This window comes from Lactuca saligna, chromosome 7 (genome assembly GCF_052625555.1).
Source record: "Lactuca saligna cultivar CGN05327 chromosome 7, ASM5262555v1, whole genome shotgun sequence".
Taxonomy (NCBI): domain Eukaryota; kingdom Viridiplantae; phylum Streptophyta; class Magnoliopsida; order Asterales; family Asteraceae; genus Lactuca; species Lactuca saligna.
In genome coordinates, this window is record NC_136423.1 from 128,530,907 (window position 1) to 128,551,980 (window position 21,074).

At 34.3% G+C, this 21,074-nt stretch overlaps 2 protein-coding genes across 2 annotated transcripts; both read left to right on the plus strand.

Annotated features, from left to right (window-relative positions):
- The first annotated feature begins 9,647 nt into the window (after positions 1 to 9,647).
- LOC145004761 (histone-binding protein MSI1) lies at positions 9,648 to 12,348 on the plus strand. The gene is made up of 6 exons (XM_078963749.1): positions 9,648 to 10,137; positions 10,905 to 11,231; positions 11,304 to 11,456; positions 11,555 to 11,679; positions 11,759 to 11,854; positions 11,949 to 12,348. The coding sequence occupies exons 1-6, from the start codon at positions 9,793 to 9,795 to the stop codon at positions 12,172 to 12,174; spliced, it is 1,272 nt and encodes a 423-aa protein (XP_078819875.1). The 5' UTR covers positions 9,648 to 9,792; the 3' UTR covers positions 12,175 to 12,348.
- Positions 12,349 to 19,507: 7,159 nt separating this feature from the next.
- On the plus strand, positions 19,508 to 20,871 carry LOC145004020 (partner of Y14 and mago-like). The gene is made up of 5 exons (XM_078962924.1): positions 19,508 to 19,806; positions 19,905 to 20,009; positions 20,097 to 20,297; positions 20,394 to 20,533; positions 20,637 to 20,871. Exons 1-4 carry the CDS (start codon positions 19,603 to 19,605, stop codon positions 20,529 to 20,531), a joined length of 648 nt encoding a protein of 215 aa, XP_078819050.1. The 5' UTR covers positions 19,508 to 19,602; the 3' UTR covers positions 20,532 to 20,533; positions 20,637 to 20,871.
- Positions 20,872 to 21,074: the final 203 nt, after the last annotated feature.

The window sequence follows — 21,074 nt, forward strand, 5'->3', positions numbered from 1 at the left end:
TTCCTGGCTCACGTGGTGGATAAAACCAAGGAGGAGATTAACGTTTGAGACATTCCCGTAGCGTGTGAATTTCCGGACGTGTTTCCTGAAGATCTTCCGGGAGTACCCCCAGAGAGACAGGTTGAGTTTCGAATTGACCTCATTCAAGGAGCAACTCCTCTCGCTAAATCACCCTACCGGCTAGCTCCTGCCGAGATGCAGGAATTATCCAGCCAACTCAGCGAACTTTTGGACAAGGGATTTATTCGACCTAGTTACTCGCCATGGGGAGCTCCGGTGCTCTTAGTCAAAAAGAAGGACGGATCTTTTAGAATGTGCATCGATTACAGAGAGTTAAATAAACTCACAATCAAGAACCGCTACCCACTCCCACGAATCAATGACCTATTCGACCAGCTCCAAGGAGCTAGTTATTTTTCTAAAATAGATCTACGGTCCGGATACCACCAACTCAAAGTCCGGGAAGAGGATATTCCAAAAACCACTTTCCGAACTCGCTACGGACATTATGAATTTGTCGTAATGCCCTTCGGTCTAACGAATGCCCCTGCTGCATTTATGGACCTAATGAATCGAATCTGCCGACCGTTCCTCGACAACTTTGTCATTGTTTTTATCGATGACATCCTCGTCTATTCTCGAAGCAAGGAAGAGCATGACCAACATCTTTGACAAGTCCTAGGAACTCTGCGATCAGAAAAGCTTTACGCCAAACTCTCCAAGTGTGAGTTCTGGCTACGGAGTGTGAACTTCCTAGGACATGTAGTCAGCCAAGATGGAATCCATGTGGATCCCTCTAAGGTCAAAGTTGTAGAAGGATGGGCAATCCCGACAACGCCCACAGAAATTCGTCAATTCTTGGGTCTAGCAGGCTACTATAGGAGATTCATTCAAAACTTCTCTAAGATCGCCAAGCCACTTACCTCGCTTACGCAAAAGGGAGTACCATTCAAATGGACAGACAAACAAGAGATTGTGTTTCGGACCTTGAAACAAGCTCTCTGTAGCGCACCTGTACTATCTCTGCCTGAAGGAACGGAAGATTTTGTAGTCTACTGCGACGCGTCAAATCAGGGCTTAGGTTGCGTTCTCATGCAACGTGGGAGAGTGATAGCCTACGCATCCTGCCAACTAAAGACGCATGAAGTAAACTATACGACCCATGACCTAGAGTTGGGAGCTGTAGTCTTTGCCCTAAAGATTTGGAGGCATTACCTTTATGGTACGAAGTGCACCGTCTTCACGGATCACAAGAGTCTCCAACACATCTTGAACCAAAAGGAGTTGAACATGAGACAACGAAGATGGGTTGAATTGCTAAACGATTATAAGTGTGAGATTAAGTACCACCCAGGCAAGGCCAACGTGGTAGCTGACGCATTAAGTCGGAAGGAGTACTCTAATCGTCGTACGAAAACTCTCTCCATAACCATTCAATCTCACCTGGCCACTCAAATTGCAGTAGTCCAGTCAGAGGCCATGAAGAAGAAAAATAGAGCAAGAGAAGCATTGCGCGGAATGGAAAAGAACCTGGAGGCAAAGAAGAATGGAGTATACTATTTCACGAACCGTATTTGGGTCCCTAAACTTGGAGGGTTTAGAGATGTTGTTATGAAGGAAGCCCACAAGACGCGATACTCCATTCATCCCGGTTCCGACAAGATGTATTTGGATATTAAACAACACTATTGGTGGCCTAACATGAAGGCGGAAATCGTGACCTACATTAGTAAGTGCCTTACGTGCGCCAAAGTAAAGGTGGAATACCAGAAACCCTCAGGATTGTTACAGCAACCGGCAATCCCTGAGTGGAAATGGGAGGGGATTTCTATGGATTTCGTGACCAAGCTACCCAAAACGTCGGATGGATTAGACACCATATGGGTAATAATCGACCGACTGACGAAATCTGCCCATTTCCTGCCAATTAAAGAATCTTACAAGATGGAGAGATTGACGCGTTTATACATTCGAGAGATCGTGAGACTCCACGGAATACCAGTATCTATCATCTCGGATAGGGACAGTAGCTTCACGTCACGATTTTGGCAATCCCTCCATAAGGCGATGGGAACAAACCTCGACATGAGCACCGCTTATCATCCACAAACGGATGGTCAAAGCGAGCGAACCATCCAAACGCTCGAAGACATGCTCCGCGCATGCGTGATAGACTTTGGAAAGTCTTGGGATACCCACCTACCTTTAATCGAGTTCTCATACAACAATAGTTATCATTCGAGCATCAAGGTGGCTCCTTTCGAAGCACTGTACGGGCGTAAATGTATATCACCGTTATGTTGGGCTGAAATAGGTGACACCCAGCTAGCAAAAACACGTGCGTCGGACAAAGCACTAACGGGACCGGAAATCATTTGCGAAACCACGGAAAAGATCGTTCAAATCAAAGCTCGATTGCAAGCATCGCGTGACCGACAAAAGAGCTACGCCGATAAGCGGCGAAAGCCCTTAGAATTTCAGGTCGGTGATCGAGTACTGTTAAAAGTATCGCCCTGGAAAGGAGTTATTCGTTTTGGGAAGCGGGGAAAACTAAACCCACGGTACATTGGACCTTTCGAAATCGTCGCCCGAATAGGTCCGGTAGCCTACAGACTGCAACTACCCGCAGAGCTAAATGGTGTACACCCCGTGTTCCATGTCTCTAATCTGAAGAAGTGTCTATCAGATGAAACACTCGTCATTCCCCTTGACGAAATCGAAATCAACGAGAATCTCCTGTTCGTTGAAGAACCAATTGAAATCATGGACAGGGAGGTGAAGCGTACTAAGCAAAGTCGCATCCCGATCGTGAAGGTACGGTGGAACGCAAAGCGTGGGCCGGAATTCACGTGGGAACGCGAAGACCAAATGAAGCAGAAGTACCCTCACCTATTCTAGCATTCTCAAATCTAACTTTCAAACAGAATTTCGGGACGAAATTCCCTTTAACGGGGTGATGATGTCACAACTAGAAATTTTGTGTCTTGTAATCACTAAACTCAAGTAAAATGTTGAATCAAAAACTTAAAAGCATGTGTGATGCTTATTAAATGACATCAAAAACTTCAATCAAATACATCATGCAAGTGCTACAAATAGTCAACAACCAATTGGAAACCCTAGAAGTCCTCGTTTAAGTCCATTTTGGACTAGGACTTCCTTATTGGACCCAAATGGACCAATAAGCTTCCAATTTGACTATCATGGGCTTAGAACCCTTAAATGGGCTCTAATTGGACCCAAATTTATTTATTTCAATATTTTGGGCTATGTTGGGCCTAGAATGAAATGAATTAAAAGCTTTGATCCATGATTAACCTAAACTAGCCCAACAAAGTATAAAAATCATATTATATCTCCTTTTAGGTTAAAACTCATCCAACTTAATTTACACATGGGATTGTGGGCATTAAAGCCCAAATTTCTCTTCTTCCTTCCATATTTTCGGCCCAAAACAAGCCCAAGAGGAAGGGTTGACCTTGTGAGTGACACCTCACAATTAACCAAAGGATTTCCATGCAAAATGTTCCATGTTTCCATGCATATCACCTCAAGGGTCTATTTCTCTCTTCTCTCACTCACTCTCGGCCGAAACACACACACACACACACAAATCTCTCACAAACTCTCTCTAGAATTCTCAAGGAACAATCCTCCCTCCTCCTTTAAAAATTTCGTGAATCAAGAGCTTCACAAGGAGAATCCATCACCAAAATCATCATCTAGGTAAGTTAATGCTTGGATCCATGCTTTGGACTCTTTCTTATCTTCAAAAATCTCTTCTTAACTCTCATGAAATCATAAACTTGTGTCTTAGAACTCCATAAACTCGAAATCTTCATCAAAGGGTGCTAGGGTCAAAAATCACCAAGTTTCTTCCATCTTTTCTTCAAGAACCGAAACTACCCCCTAAGGTGAGCTTCATACCCCCTTATTTTCGGTTTTTATAAGTTTTTGTGGGGGAGAATACAAGCAAAGGTGTAGATCTAACATTATGTGTATGCCTTGTATGATTTCTATGCTTATATGTGTGTTTGGTATGATTATGATGTTGGATCTAGTCATAAATCACTAAAAACCGAGATATACTTTATGTTAAATGATACTAACATAAAACATACTACTACATACAAAGTATACCAAGAAAAATAGCTAAGTGGCTTAATAATACATACTTTGGGCTAAAAACTCATTTTTTTTAGACATAAATGTTAAAAATACAAAGTTGAAGGGCCCAAAATGAAATATTTCGAAATCTGATGGGTGAGATGAGTCAAAACAGTTTCCATAATGTATTTTCTAAAAATATACTCTTTTGGAGGATTAAAAACATAAATTTCAAACTTAATGGGCTAAAAATGACAATTTCGGCCCAATAGGGCCCATTATGCGAAATTTTCTGTTTTGGAGGGCCAAAACTGTGTTTTTCTGTAAAACAGTGGACTACTAGTGTTACAAGTACTTTTCAAAGGTTTAAAATGCTTTTCAAATTTAAAAAGGACCAAAGTTGCAAAAAATTTCCAATTGGGGCCAAAATTGTAAAAACTGCGAAAAAGAAGGGTTATAACCGAGAAAACTACAATTTCAGGGACTTACTATTTTCAATGAAAAATATGCTGAAAAATATTAATTTCAATAATTTTTGGTGTTAAAATGTCAAGAAAAATGATTTAAGGACCAAACCGGAAAGTTATTTAATTAGAGGGTGGAAAAAGTAAATTTTGCAAACAATGAGGGGCTGCAAACAGAAAACGTTCAAGGCTAATTCAATACACGCAACTTGATCAAATATTGGCACCGCGACTACCGACACAATACACAACAATACCAAAAATCGTTGTTAAACGAATTGATTCGGTCTCGAATCAATAACAAATCCAAAACTACTAACACTACAACGCTCAATACACATATGGAACTCTCGGAACTCTATACTCTCGTGGAATTACTCAATACGTCGACGTACATTCCTTAGGCCCAAAAGTTGCAAATCATGCTTGTTGAGCCTAGCTAGCCCGATGACATGATCTTTAGGCCCAAAGGATACTTGCTTACATGTAGTTGGGTCTAATACGACTTAACCGCGTGTAAAAGGACTTTCAATGGTAAACGTGCTGCTGGTCCCCAAGGGTCCTTCGGTGCTGCTAGTAAAGTCGGGAACTCACGATTGCGGGTTGGGCTTCGGGCCCTTCGCAATTGCAATGGTCTTGAACGACGTAGGGAAATACCGAGGGTTTCGCACCTTCTCTTTTTCTCTTCGGTCGTGGGACTACACAAGTCCGGGAGGATTGAGTTGTGTGAATAAGTGCGAGTGACGCCTAAGGGATCGCTAGTACGGTTGTCAACTGGACGTTTTCATTAACGTACGTTACAACAATTCACCACCCACTATATACTCAATGCCTCCGGAGCTCAACGAACACCTCTAACGTAACAAAACAACAACACAAACTAATTAAAGCAAAGTGATAGGAAAACATCGGGTTTTCCTAGGGTTTTCAACTAGTACACTTACGAACTACATGCCGAATTTCACAACTCGTACGCTTACATCTATAGAAAACAAACAAGCATACTCACGGATCTTCACATATTTTTTTTACGCTATACTATTTTCAGAAAATATCGGATTTTCTGGTGGTTTTCAAAACAATACAAACATTGGATTTTAAACATTACTTATGAACTCACCAACATTTCATATGTTGACGTTTTTCCAAAATACTTGTATTCTCAGGTAACAGATAAGTGAAGAAATGACTGTACTCTATGATTGTTTTGCGGTTGTTTAAGTCACAATGAACAATTTATTTTGGGGATGTAATATTTTGAGACAATGTAATGGATGTAAACGCTACCAGTTGTATTATTCCAATGCTTGGTGATGTATGATGTTATGTTTCATGTATATTCATTGTGATGGTATTCAATTGAGTCACAACAGCCCCCGGACGTTTCCGTCGTCTGGTTCGGGGGTGTGACATTATCCAAGACTATAAACCCTAATTCTAGCATTCAAGTAATCATATTAACATGAGAATAGGTTTAAGATCATACCTTGATTGTTATGTAGCAATAACAATCCAATTCCTCCTTGTATTGACTTTAGAAAGCTTAGAGTCACAAATATCACTCCTCTAATGGTTCACAAACACCATAAGCAAGAGGATGAAGATGAGAGAGGATAGAGGCTGCCCAAAACCGTCTACAAACCCTAGAGAAGTCTTCACCATGTTTTTGGGTCATAAGGGGTCTATATATATAGAAGGCAATTAGGGTTATCTAACAAGGAAACCCTAATTTGGATGCTTAAGCCCTAAGCAACCCATGGAGCCCTTTCCTCAAGGCCTTGGATGATTTCATATGGGCTTTCTCATAGAATTCGTCCACCTTATAATATAAGGCAATCCATGGCCCAAATTGCAATTATCTTATAATTACAATTCCAGTCCCTTAAGTTTAATTAATCTCTTTTAGTCACAAAACTAATTACCAATTAATTATTGACTAATATTAATTAAACAATATGATTTATCCTTTAATATATTATTCTCACAATATATTAATAAATCATATTTAATCCTTTCTCTCCATAGTTCATCCTATCAAGTTGCTTTGGTGAATACAACCCAAAAGGACCATGCACCATCGGGTCAAGTACATACCAAAATAGTTATGGACTTAGACACTAATCCAACAGTTGAATCGTTTGATTTTTGCTGACTTGTTAACGTTGTTTGACTTTGCTTAACCAAAATTGATGGTTGTCACATCAGACTCTGAACCTTCTTCAAAAACCTATTTGCCCTCTGCTACAAGAGCCAACGAACCATGCTAGAAACAACTTTTCCCTCATTCGTCACCTCATCTTCATGTGATCTAAGTATTCCTACAAGCTGCACCAAGGAATAGTTCTTGAATTGCACATGAGCTTTCATAGTTGATACAACTGATTTCCACTTAGATCTCAAGATGTTCATGAAGGTCACCTTCTGCTCTATAACTTCACGTTTGATCTTGAACTTAAGCATCATGCTTAGAAGATGGTTAAAGAGGTTGAATGCCTAATCAAGCTTTTCATCTAACTTTTGAGTGAAAGCACATACTCAGAAAGAAGCAAAGTTTGAACAGAATGTTCAAGATTTGCATCACTTGAATATAACTCTTTTAACCTGTCCCATATTTCTTTTGCAGTTTCACAGGAACTCACCAGACAAAATGTGCCTGGTGGTAGAGCAAACATAATAATTCTCATTGATTTAATGTTGCTAAGCAATTTATCATTTTCATAATGAGGGATGTTTGTAACAGTAATGAGAAGAGCATTATATTCTGATTGGGTCTTAATAACCTTCCTCGTTCCATTGTGCATGAAAGTACCCTCCATCATGGCTTGCCAAATCGTTATTCCATGATCTTCTATCCCCAAAACGTAATCTTCAAAGTGTAGCGCCCACACTTCATAATCCTGCAGATATAGAATAGGGATTCTGGTTGTAGAGCCAATACTGTTGGATAGGTTAAATGCAAGAGTGTGAGGATCTTCTGCATTCATGTTGTTGATTAAAAAAGAACCTGTAATAACTAGATGTGTAAATCTAAAACTGATTTTAGGGCAGAATTAAGATTGAGATTTAACGTCAACAAAGATGAAGACAACAAATAACAGATCCAATAAAAGCGGAAACCCTAATGACTCTTAACAAAAAAGATGTGTATTGTTTACACAATCTCCTGCTCTGATACCAACTGATGAGTTTGAAACAATAAGATTGGTAGGTTTAAGAACATGTATAAGAGTCAACACAAAGAATAAAGATCAAAGTTTGCTTAATGATTGAAAAGCACTACCTTAAAAGAGCTTGATGAATAGCTGCTATTATAAAGGTATCGTAGGGTTACAAGATGATTGATGCAAAACACGGTGCATGTATGCACTATAAATACTCAAACCATAGCACATTACAAAACCGGGTGGACAAGCCCAACCCGTTACAAAATATGAACTATACAATTGACGCAATCCATTAAACCCAACCATTTGGCGCCAAATCTGCATGCAACCACCAATAACTACCGTTCCTTGTTGTATAAGAACATTCTTCATGTTACAGAAAATAGGTTACAAAGATATACTCTAATTTGTTTATTAATATTTTATCTATCTCTCAGGAACACACCAAACAAGGTATTGTGTGTTTCACAATCTAAATTAGGTCTGTAATTCAAATTAGTTCATTCTTTGATTATCCAACTTCTGAAGTCGTGTACCCCAAACAAAAAGAACGAATTATATATTTCGAAAAGTATTTATAAACACGATCATTAAATCTATTTATTGATATTTCTAGATTCCCTAATTCTAACATATGGTAAGCTTAACATCATGGCCTATAACATGTGGATTAAAAACTTGTAGCCATCCATATCGTAAATGATTAGCATCACTATCGTGGGTTATTAATGAGCAACTTTTGATGATCTTCATATAATAGAAATTTGTTTTTATAGACGACAAAGCTTTTTTTAATGCATGAAAAAAAACATTTATTATTACTTATAAGACTATATGGAGTGGGTAACAGAAAATAATATGGATGACGTGACACCACTTAACGCCATGATAACATGGGAAACACCATCTCCCTTTCATGTTAAAGGGTGTTATGTTAAGATACGTGAGCATGATAACATATTGTCAATGATCTCTCTCTCTCTCAACACCATGCTATAACATGAGAACACCATCCCCACTTCGTGTTATAACATGTTGGTTGGAAGGTGATGTTGCAAAGCTTGGATGTTATAACATTTATATTCCCGTTGTCCATACCTTATAGCCTAAGGTGAGCGTCACCGTCTATTCCCACCAGAGTCATGTACATGAAAAGATAATTACGTTCTCAAAAAAGTTGTTCATGTTTAAATTTGAGCATTTAGAGCCTTATTACGACTAACGTGAAGCCATAAGCTTTTATTTTCAAGGTTTACACACATTAAAATCATTATTTTCGTACACGTATAATTTTTAAAATTTTATTAAATGAAATCATAAAGACTTACTTCATGTACCCTTGTGTGAATAGGTGAGTATGTATACCTCTTTGATTTGACAATTTATGTGAGTGATGACTATATACATTAACATTCTTTATATATTCTTCTAATTATTACCGTTACACTGTCACACTGACTTTTTTTGTTATGGTAGTTGGTGTTTTGACTTTTACCAAATAGTTATATGATTTCTTTTTTAATTATAGAGCGACTATAATAAATAAATTGTTCATCCGGTTGTCTTTAAATCATTTTTCTAAGGTTAAGATTATCATTAAAAACGAAAAGAACGAGTATAAATTATAATAAGCAATTTAACAAATGGGAACAACACCACATTTGCCGAATCAAATTATCAATTTCCCTCTAATCTTGATCCAAATGAACGAAATACTTTGAATATCAACCATTGTCTTGTATGGGGAGATTCACACATTCTTAAATATCGACACTATCATTTTTTAATCATTCAAAACTCAAAACTTCAGAATTGGGCTCAAATACAATTGGCCCACGAAATGCTTTCTTATTTGGGCCCAAATGCACTAGGCCCAATTCCATTTTCTACGGCAAAACCCTTCCCTCGTCTCTCAAAAAGCTACGATCTTCACTCATCTCTCTTTCCCCCCTTTCCCTCCGATTCTCGGACCTTCAAAGAATCCCCCAAAATCAAATCTTATAACTTCCGATTCACACTTATTTCAAAGCAAAATCTTCTGCAATTTCCACAAAATTATGGGGAAAGACGAAGACGATATGCGAGGTGAGATAGAGGAGAGGCTCATCAACGAAGAATACAAAATTTGGAAAAAGAACACACCCTTTTTGTACGATTTGGTCATCACGCACGCGCTAGAGTGGCCTTCGCTCACCGTGGAATGGCTCCCGGACCGTGATGAGCCCGCCGGAAAAGACTACTCCGTTCAGAAGTTGATCCTTGGGACCCACACATCCGAGAATGAGCCTAATTACCTTATGCTAGCCCAGGTTCAGTTACCGCTTGAAGATGCTGAGTACGATGCTCGTCATTATGATGATGACCGGTCTGATTTTGGGGGGTTTGGTTGCGCCAATGGCAAGGTTTGTGCTTACGTTGCTTTTTGCTGTTTTTGTTATTCGAAATCGACAATCGAGCTGTTGATGGGTGTTTATGCTGTTGTTTTATGAAGTTCTGTAGGGTGTAAACTTCAAAATTAGCTTTAACCGTAGTTTGAGAGGTAGTTCTCTAAATATTTTGTGAATTCGTTGTTAGGGTTAGCTTACGTGTGTGTTTATGAAAACTTTTGGTGTTTTTTTGTATATAATTCTCTCATTAGTTCTGATATAGAGAGACAGACTGGTGTCTGGACGATATCTTCTTTATGCTTGGATGGAAAAGAAGCAAAAAAAACGATCTTTATGTTATGTTTTAGTAGTTTTTTAGTGTTCTAGACAATAATGGTCACTACTGGTTAATTAGGTTATGTGAGATAAATGGTAGTTATGTCATTAGAATAGTTTTTATAAGATATCTTTTTTGGAGAGAAAGTGAGTGCTTTGAAAGAAAATAGAGGGAAGCCAAATAATTCATGTTTTCAAGTTCTATAGGAGAAAGAAATGAAGTGGCTGAAAACTTACATTTTCCCACCAAAATTCCATCTTAAATGCTGGAAGATTTGTAGAGAAAGGTAATGTAATGTAAGTCTTTTTATTCTTTTAATTACCAAACAATCTCAACCAACATAGTTAAACACATAAAGAGTATAATCATAAAGTAGTTACCTTTCTTTCTCTTCCTCTTCAACACAAGAACACAACAAAACCAAAACACACCATTTTCTTTTCTTTTCATTTCTTTTCTTCTACAGGTGCAAATAATCCAGCAAATAAATCATGATGGAGAGGTAAACAGGGCTCGTTATATGCCTCAAAACCCTTTCATTATTGCCACAAAAACAGTGAGTGCAGAAGTCTATGTTTTTGATTATAGCAAACATCCATCAAAGCCTCCTCTAGATGGAGCATGTAGCCCTGATTTAAGATTGAGAGGCCACAACACTGAAGGATATGGCTTATCATGGAGTAAATTTAAACAGGGGCATTTATTGAGTGGCTCTGATGATGCTCAAATTTGCTTGTGGGACATTAATGGAACTCCCAAGAACAAATCACTCGATGCTATGCAAATATTTAAGGTAAAGTTAGCCTTTTGTGTTGTAATATATACAAGAATGAGTGTAAATCTTTTCATGTTTGAATCTTGATAGGTTCATGATGGTGTTGTAGAAGATGTAGCATGGCATTTAAGGCATGAATATTTATTTGGTTCATGTGGAGATGATCAATACTTACACATATGGGATTTGAGATCTCAATCTGTTAACAAACCTGTTCAAAGTGTAATGGCTCATCAAAGTGAGGTAGTTATAGTTACATTACATTACATATTGTTTTTCTTTTTTCCATTCCGTTGAAATAAGTCGGAATGGAATCACTCATTCCGTTACTGGTGTAATAGGTCAACTGCTTAGCATTCAATCCTTTTAATGAATGGGTTTTAGCAACCGGATCAACCGACAAAACTGTCAAACTGTTTGACTTACGAAAAATCACCACTGCCCTTCATACCTTTGATTGTCACAAGTAAGATTTTTTTTTTTTTTTTTTTTTTCCTTTTTTGCCCCTGGTCTCTTATTCAATCACTAATATTATGTTTTCACAGGGAGGAGGTGTTTCAAGTTGGATGGAATCCACAGAATGAGACGATTTTAGCTTCTTGTTGTCTTGGGAGGAGACTTATGGTGTGGGATCTTAGTAGGTATGGAGTTATATGGATTTCACTTGTCTTTTTGACATTTTTTTTTTTTAAATTGAAAAGGAAAAGAGTATTAAATGTTTTTTTGTGAATACAGGATTGATCAGGAGCAAACACCAGAGGATGCAGAAGATGGGCCACCAGAGCTGCTGTTTATCCATGGTGGACATACAAGTAAAGTATCGGATTTTTCATGGAATCCATGTGAAGATTGGATTGTTGCAAGTGTTGCAGAAGACAACATTCTTCAAATATGGCAGATGGCTGAAAATATTTACCACGATGAAGATGATATGCCAGCTGAGGAATCCCGAGGTGCTTGATGTGAAAAAACAATCTCTCTCTTTCTCTCTCTAAAACCATGAACTTAACTGTATGATGATATGAACAAGTGTAGGAATGTTTTTTTTTTCCTTAATTCAAGACATGTTTTATTCCTGTGGTTTTATGCTTATGTTTGTGTTATAAAAGATACACGGTTGGTTGGCTGGTTGTTAGATTTGCAATTTCTACTTTTTCATTACGAGAGTGAGGAGGGTATTTATGTCTTTTGTATGGAGGTAAAATAAAAACTATTTAAAGTGTTCAGAATGCGGTAATAACCTTTTCTAGCATGTTTAACATGTTAAGTTTTTCAAATTTGGATGTTATTTTTGCAAAATTCCCTAAACTTGGAATGTATGTTAAAAACACTATAAACCAAGAATGCTTGTGCAAAAAACATCATCAAACACTTTAAAATTAAGATTTGACTGAAAAAATAAGATATTAACCTCTTCTACATTCAACTGACATTTTTTTTTAAGTGGAATGATTTATATTTGATTATTCGATCTACAACAACAAACTAGTTAGGCAAATTCTTATTTTTGTTTATTTGATGTCATTTTATTTCTCATTTATCCCTAAAATGAATAAGGAATCAATTTTGATTTCCATGGTTCGGAAACAATATCGTTTGAATACAATTTGAAAGATCATATACTACAATAGTTAGAAAATTAATTCTTTGTCTTGATCATTCAAATATTTATCTTGAATAAAAAAGGATCAGAAGGCTACTCTTGTTATACTATTTTGCTACCACATAGATGACACTTTACTTTTCCCAAACCACATTAACTTATTGCCATTTAGAGGTGATGGGTTGTCATGATATTTTCATTTTTTTCAGGAAAAGGAAAATGGGAACAAATATGAGATTTAGACTTTCTCTCTCATATGTAGAGATTTGTTGAGAAGGGTTGCGAAACACCCCCATGTTGAGGCTAAGGGGTGGTGTGTCCATGACCTTATGACTTGATCTTTTGGACATTGAAAATTCTCGATACTTTTATTATCGAAATGCATTCTTTAAGTGCAATGTCTATCTTCTTTTCCATTGACAACACCAATAATTCCCTACCTACAAATTGCATGTTCTCTATGATTTTTCAAATTAAGTCAACTTCAGTTCATTTCAATTCTTTCATGTAGCTATAAACAAATAAACTAATTCACAAAAATACTGAAAAGACATATCTTTAACAAGCATCACCAATTTGTTGGATTTTAAAGCGTTATCACCACAACTGTTGATATTTCAAATATATTATTATGGTTAGAATAATGTATCATATACATACAACTTGAAAGATCATATAAATTTAATAGTATATCGTTCAATGGTTAAGATAAATATTTTCCTTTCCCCGACTTTTTCTTTGGATCAATATACTTCGTAATACCCTTCAAATCCCAAATTAGTAAAACTAATTATATCATGTTTCTTCGTAAGATCGTTTTCACGTATAACCTTCTTAACCATAACAATATGTGAACTTTTTGTACTTCAATTATGTATTTTTCTAACCATAATGAAATATTTAATTATTTATTTCATTTTAAGGTTGAGTAAAAGCAACAAAATGAACTAACAGATACATAATATCGCCATGATTTTAAGCAGGATATTTTTAACTTGTTATAAAAGATATATTGTTTAAACACTAATAATTAGTTACGTTTTAATAATAAGTTTTAAATTTATAGATACTTGGTGTAAGACTCACATTAGTTAATTAATAAAAGTTAAATATAAATGTCTAAATATTTAAGAACTTTGGATTTATAAGAAAATAAAAAATAATGAATTATTAAAATTAATTTTTTTTTATCTTTTAAATTTAAATAAATAAACAAAAAAAACTAATGAGCTTTAATTTGAAAATTTTGAAATGAAAAGGTAAGTTTATTAATTAAATTGATATTCATTTATTACTAGATTTATTGTAATTATTACATTAAAGTTGTATTTGGAATTTATTAAAATAGAAAAACTATAAAATGACATGTGGAAAAGAAATTAATTTAAAATAATCACAAAATGACATTTGTCAAATTAAATAAGAGTGTGACAAGTGACAAAAAAACATTCATTTATTAGAGTAGATTTTTAATCAGTTTAAATAATAGTATGACGTTATATTAATTTAATAGCTATAAATCATTAAAAAAATTACAAAAAATAGCCAATTTTCTTAATTACTTTGTAGAAAATAGCCAATAAGACCAACATTACAAAAATAATCACCAAAATCGCAGATGAATTAAGCTCATATATGATTTCCCCATTTGATCTACGAATGTAGAGGTCGGTAAAGCACGGACGCACATTATGAGTGGTATGTTTGCATATGTTTTTTTCCCGCTATAAATCCCTCACACCTGACTAAAATCATAGATGAACTTAGTCCATCTGTGATTTCCTCTGAAGTTTATTTGCGATTTTGGGGTTTCTAGTTTCGTTTTTAAACGAAAGTACAAGTGTTTAAAGCACGAATAAAGAGAAAATTACCCCATGTAAACTATTGTGTATCCGTGCTTTAAATATTTGTACTTTTGTTACAAAAAGAAAAAAAAAACGAAAACCCCCAAATCGTAGATGAACTTAAGAGGAAATCACAAATAGACTAAGTTCATCTGTGATTTTAATCATGTGTGAGAGTATTTATACCGAAAAAAATTCAAAAAAACTAAATAAACCATCTGCGAACGTGTAACACATAATACACGTTTGTGCTTTACCGACTTATACATTCACATATCAAATAGAGAAATCGCAGACGGGCTTAATCCACTTGTGAGTTTGATAACGTTGGTTTTATTATTATTACTAGGTTATAACCCGTGGACACCACGGATTAGAAAATAAAAAATAATTTTATTTAAAGTGATACTTAATAATTAAGCCATGATAATAAAAATGTTAATAAGTAATAAATATATAAGTTTTATCAGTAGTTTCACTATGATATGATGATTCGTCAAAATTATGAAAACATAGTGGTTTGAATATCCGATCGGCAATTTGTATTTATAGATATATTAAAAAAATATGATTTTTGTAGAATTGAATCAAAATTTAAATAAAATATACACAAAAATTGATATGAATAATAAAATTTAACAAAGTTTTTACAAATTTCTAAAAACTTCTTTATACACAACATAAGATGTTTTATTTGTTAGTGTGTCATCCATATCTAAACTTAACAATTTTAATTTCAAGTATGACTTTTTATTTTTTTCATCACTGTTTAGCATTCGTGACATCAATGTTCTTCTCTAATAAATAATGAAAAATAATAAAGTAAAGTTAAAAATAAAATTATTAATAATTTCATAATAGGATTAGAGACTATTGGAAACTCCTATAATTCATTTAAAATATTTATGATAGTTACAAAATCAATATTGACATTATACCAAATATTAATTCATTTATAAATGGTACTAAAAGTTAAATATATAAAATAAAATAATAATAAGTTTAAGTCTATACATACATTAATCCCTCCACCCACCAAACACACACCTGCTGCCTACACTGTAACACACAAACACATATATTAATCATACAACCCAATATGTTGCCCTAACCCTATCACCGTAACCCGCCAATTTACTTCTCGGGCACCACCGCCAACCCTTGTTCCTTCTCTATTTTTCAAAGCAAACCCAATCTCCGCATCGGTCGATCAAACATCAGAAGCAGAGAAATCAAAGATTTATATTTGAAATACATTCATTAAGCACCTTTTGCACAATTGATTACAAATCATGACGAAACTTTTGAGATTGAAAGTGATTTGGGTCTAATGGCGGTAAGATTCAACAAATTACTCCGAGAACTGAACCTCTTTGTTCATTATTTTAATATCTTTATAAAAATTTACATGTAGTAAGTTACATGTTGAATCTGCAGGAATTATCTCTTCGATGATGATAGACACATAAAGTAGAAAGACAAAATATTGCTAAGAGCGAGTATGAAAGAAATTATTCGGTACTTTTAATTTAATTTTTTCAGCAACTATAACTTGAAATTTTGGGATTCGATATTTCTAAATATTAGGCGATTTGGTTCAAGGTATTGTTTTGATACATTTCAAATAAATAAGAATTTGATTTTACTAATTTACCTTCCATATTTGATGAAGACTTGCTGAATCTCCTTCAAATATGAAAAATTGACTAAGAAACTTAATGTCCAAATATAATCTATATTTTATCTTGTTGGTTTTGGGAATATAAACATATGTTGCAAAAAAAATAATAACATAGACATTAAAAAAAATAAAGCTAAATAAGATTAATGGACCACAAGTTAATTAGGCACTTTAGATTTGCTCCATAATTACACAGGGTAGTCAATTTACAAAAATTCCAATGATTAATTATATAAGAACATTTTGTGTTAATGCTTATATTGTAGTTATGATTATTTGGGGTATGGAGCCTCCACTGGCAAGGTAAGCCAAGATTCAAGATGTATTTTGTTTTGGTTTTTTCTTCCTATATGTTACTGTGAAGGGTATTTTACACATTTGGATACAAGCCGAGTGTTTTGATTATTTTATTGGCATTAGTATATATGCAGAAAGAAAGAGTGAGCTTAATTTGCTACCAATACATACTATGACATAGAGGCTGTTTACAATTGTTTAAAAATATTATGGAATCAAGCAGGAGACATGATCTTATATGCACAACCGGTTTGCAGTGGGCCCATGTTACACCTGGCTTCTCGACTACAAAAGTTGAGGAGTTTTGTTATACATAGTGCTATAATTTCACGAATAAGTGACATTCTGGTTCGATTTTTTTAAGGTAATTCCCAATTTTCACTTCAACTATTTGTCCCCCAATTCATTCGTGCTTCAATTTGTTCATCCTGTTTTCTTTTGTTTTTGATACAGAGTATTGACAAAGCATAGAAACTCAATTGCCTAGTTCTAATCATCAATGTAAGTCTCTTTTTACCCATTAACTGATGTCTGGATAAACTTAGTAAATGTTAGAAATAGCAACTTACTTTCATTTATTTGCATATTATAGCATCATATTTCTAGTTTTCTATAGTACAAAGTTGTATTTTCATTTTTTTTTTCACTTGAAATGATTGTAATTTGAGAAGGTGCAAGATTAATAAAAAGGGTAGCATTGTTCTTTTTCAATTTAAAAGAAATCATGGCAGCTTTTTTCACAAGATAACTTGGTAATTGCAAACTTCAATGTCAAGATTAATATGAAATAAAGTTAAATCGTAAATATAGTTTAGATTAATATTAATATTATAATTTTACTTTTATATTTATAATCAAAATAAAAGATTTATCACATAAAACAAAGTCCAGTTTGTAATCAAAGTCAAACAAAAAATCGTATCATTGTAATTTGAGAGGGTGCAAGATTAGTAGAAAAGGATAGAATTGTCCTTTTCTATTTAAAAGAAATAATGGCAAAAGTATATTGCCATAAATATTACTTTGATTAAAAAAATGAAAAACTTAAACTTTATGTTAAATTTGTATTAAATGTAATCACCAATTACAACAATTATGATAAAAAAAATACAATAAAACTGATATTATTTCTGAACATGAACAAAGAGGACAAATATGCCCTTTTGTTTATAGTTTATGAAAAAACAAAAACAAATGGTAGGAAATACAAACATATACCATACTACATAGATAAACTTTATGTCTGATGAACGAAAAATATGATGCCATAACAAAAAAATCCAATTCATAAATACATAATATTTTATGAATGTAGCACAGACAAACCATTAAAAAAAATCCTCAGTAACAAATATTTGAACCTTCTAGCACACAATGTGAAAATACAGCCATGCAAAATAAAAATTTGTAATTGTTCTTTAAAAGTAATAATTAAATTCCAAATTCATATCCAAATCAAAACGCAACCACTTTTTTCTAACTTTAACTTCAAAATACCTTTATGGGGTAAATTTGTTTTCATAATGAAAGTGCAATGTCTAGATGCTTAATTGATTTATAAATCAACATCTAAAGAAATAATCACAATTTATTTTTTGCATTTTTTATCATAATTGTTGTAATGTTGATTACATTAAATACAATTTTAACAGAAAGTTTAAGTTTTGCATTTAAACATTATATTAAAAGAGTTTTAAAAAAATCGTTACAACAGAAAAGTATGATTTATGAAATCACCGTTACACCAATTATGCTAAAAAATGACAAATACTGAAAAACCAGATCACGAAGAGCATAAAAACTTTGGTAATCTTGATTTCTGGTTCTTTATTCTAAGAATAATAAAACGATGTTAACATTAAATGGTGTATAATTGTAATAATAAATCTGACATTGCTAAATCGTGTATTGGTAAATGGTGTTTTTAACTAAACAGGTAGAAGAAGAAGATGAGGAAGAAGAAGAATAAGGAAAAGATGAAGAAGAAGATCGGTCATATTCTGAAAACATGACAAATACTACGAAACCATATCACGAAGAGCATATAAACTTTGGTAATCTTGATTTCTGGTTCTTTATTCTAACAATAATAAAATGATCTTAACATAATGTTAAATAAATACTACAAATTATTTTGAAAAGACTAACCCGATATGTCTTTATGGAAGCGTTGCAGGATTAAGATGGCGGACGATGATTAAGAAGTAACCCTGGTACCGACAGGATGCAATCAAATAATTAAGTTAGCAAGTTAAATGATTGAATAAATTACGTTAAAAACAGTGAAGAAGAACTGAAGATCAATACCGTTTGCATAGAATTCTCTGAAGTAGAATACTGAAAACAAAAGAAGCGTATAGATGGTATGTACTTGTATATATTTCGGTATTTCATAATTTGGTGCAGATTTTTTGGGATTTATTCACTGGAAATCACTGAAAATTATTTAATTTCCAATCATAATAAACAAACTTCCATATTAAATGGGGTATTTGAAATTTGAAACTTGAATAACCGATATTTTCATATTATTTGCAGATCTTTTATTCTTTTTAATTATTTGATTGCATTTGTAGATATTAGTTTTTTCCAGATTTAGTGTCCCCAATTGAACTGAATGACATTTATGTAATTACACTCGAAAAAAAGAAGCGGGAAAACTGACTTTTAGGGGCTAGGAGAATGACACGTGGGCGTTATTCTACTTATTTATTAGGATAGGGGATTATTATTATTATTATTATTATTATTATTATTCTACAAAGTAATTAAAGAAGTTGGTTAGTTTTGTAATTAAAAAAAAAAAAGATAAAATAAAATACAGGTTAGGGTTTTGATCACCCTTCTTCCAATTCCACACACCAACTAAAATAACTAAAACAATGGTTGTCGAAGTATGTTCTTCATCATTGTTGACACACTCGCACTGGTACGTTTCCCATAAAGAGTCCTCGGAGGTTAACGATGGCCACCAAGGGAGGCGTCAGCGGCGGAGGGGAAGGAGGAGCCAAAGAGCTAGCAGCTCAGATTAGCAAAACCCTAAAAGAAGGTGAAAAACTCCTCGCTCCAACCCGACGACCCGACGGCACTCTACGCAAGCCCATTCGAATTAGGGCTGGTTTCGTCCCTCAAGATGAAGTCGCTGTTTACAAATCCAAAGGCTCTAAGGTACATTTGTTCTACCAATATAACTTCATACTTGCATTATTCCAACTGATTTTGATGCTTGAACTACTTGCATTTACAATAATGATTCGATGTTGAAGGAGGAAACTGTGCCTCCTGGTTATGATCCTGAACAAGATGTCGTCAACAAACCTAAATCCAAATCAGCTAAGAGAAATGAACGAAAGAAGGAGAAGCGCTTGCAGGTATCGTAATCAGATCCCCCATTTCACATGTTCTTTTGTTTGCGTTTCCTGCCGGATTTTCATATGTGTTTATTTGATTCCGATCAGGGTAAAAATGAAGCTTCATCTACTGGAGACGAAGAACAAGCATTGGAATCCGTTGAGTCGATTGCGTCCCACATAAACGAGATCACGATTTCTGGAAATCAATGTGTTGCTACTACTCCTCCCTCAAATTCAACGGAATCTTCAGCTACAACGGAGCATGTTCCTGATATTGATAAACGAATTCGTGCACTGAAGAAGAAGGTAGAGCTCCTTACAAATTGTCGGTTTAAACAGTGTGATTAAACCGCAAAATTGTTGTTTTGGTGATGATTGTTTATTTATAATGTTGGGTTGCAGATCCGATTGATGGAGGCTCAACAACAGAAAACAGGGCATGATCATGATCTGAAACAAGAACAAGTGGAGAAGGTTGCTAAATTGGAAGATTGGAGGAGAGAATTGAAACTTTTGCAGGAAACTTCTCAGGGATCTTAAAGGTTAGATGTTGAAATAAACAGAAATTTACAGCTCTTCATACAATTTTTCTTAAAATTGAGCCTAAAAATCCTTTAATTCAACGTAAAAAATTGAGCATTGCAGATCGAAGGAAGCCTCATGGAACATCACAACAAGATCCATTCATCTCAAATTAGGTATAGAATCATGACACACAAGCTAGTCTCTCTATGATTTTGTGTCTTTATTTTTACATGATCATGTGGATCTTTTTTTTCTGTTTAAGATGTTTTCTTCGTAGTAGGGTTTTTTTTAAAGAAAAATATTGTAACTGTTATAGAAGTTAAAGATTATTCCATCATTTATGTATTTATCAAAATCAAGTTATAATGGGTACTGTAATAAACGAAAAAAAAAAAAAAAAAAAACTAAAGACTAATTTATTTTGGTAGGATCTTTTGAACCCAATCTTGCAAATCTAAATGATCATATTTAAGATCCTATATTAAGATTCTGATTTTGATAACCTTGGTATATAGTATGGATTGTGACCTATTGAATTGTATACAATAATTTCAATGT

Bases quoted from the DNA above. Each gene is read 5' to 3' on its own strand.
- LOC145004020 (XM_078962924.1), top strand. From the start codon at position 19,603: ATGGCCACCAAGGGAGGCGTCAGCGGCGGAGGGGAAGGAGGAGCCAAA. The intron at 19,807-19,904 runs GTACATTTGTTC...TCGATGTTGAAG, and splicing joins ACAAATCCAAAGGCTCTAAG to GAGGAAACTGTGCCTCCTGG. The intron at 20,298-20,393 runs GTAGAGCTCCTT...GTTGGGTTGCAG, and splicing joins TTCGTGCACTGAAGAAGAAG to ATCCGATTGATGGAGGCTCA.
- LOC145004761 (XM_078963749.1), top strand. From the start codon at position 9,793: ATGGGGAAAGACGAAGACGATATGCGAGGTGAGATAGAGGAGAGGCTC. The intron at 11,232-11,303 runs GTAAAGTTAGCC...GAATCTTGATAG, and splicing joins ATGCTATGCAAATATTTAAG to GTTCATGATGGTGTTGTAGA. The intron at 11,855-11,948 runs GTATGGAGTTAT...TTGTGAATACAG, and splicing joins ATGGTGTGGGATCTTAGTAG to GATTGATCAGGAGCAAACAC.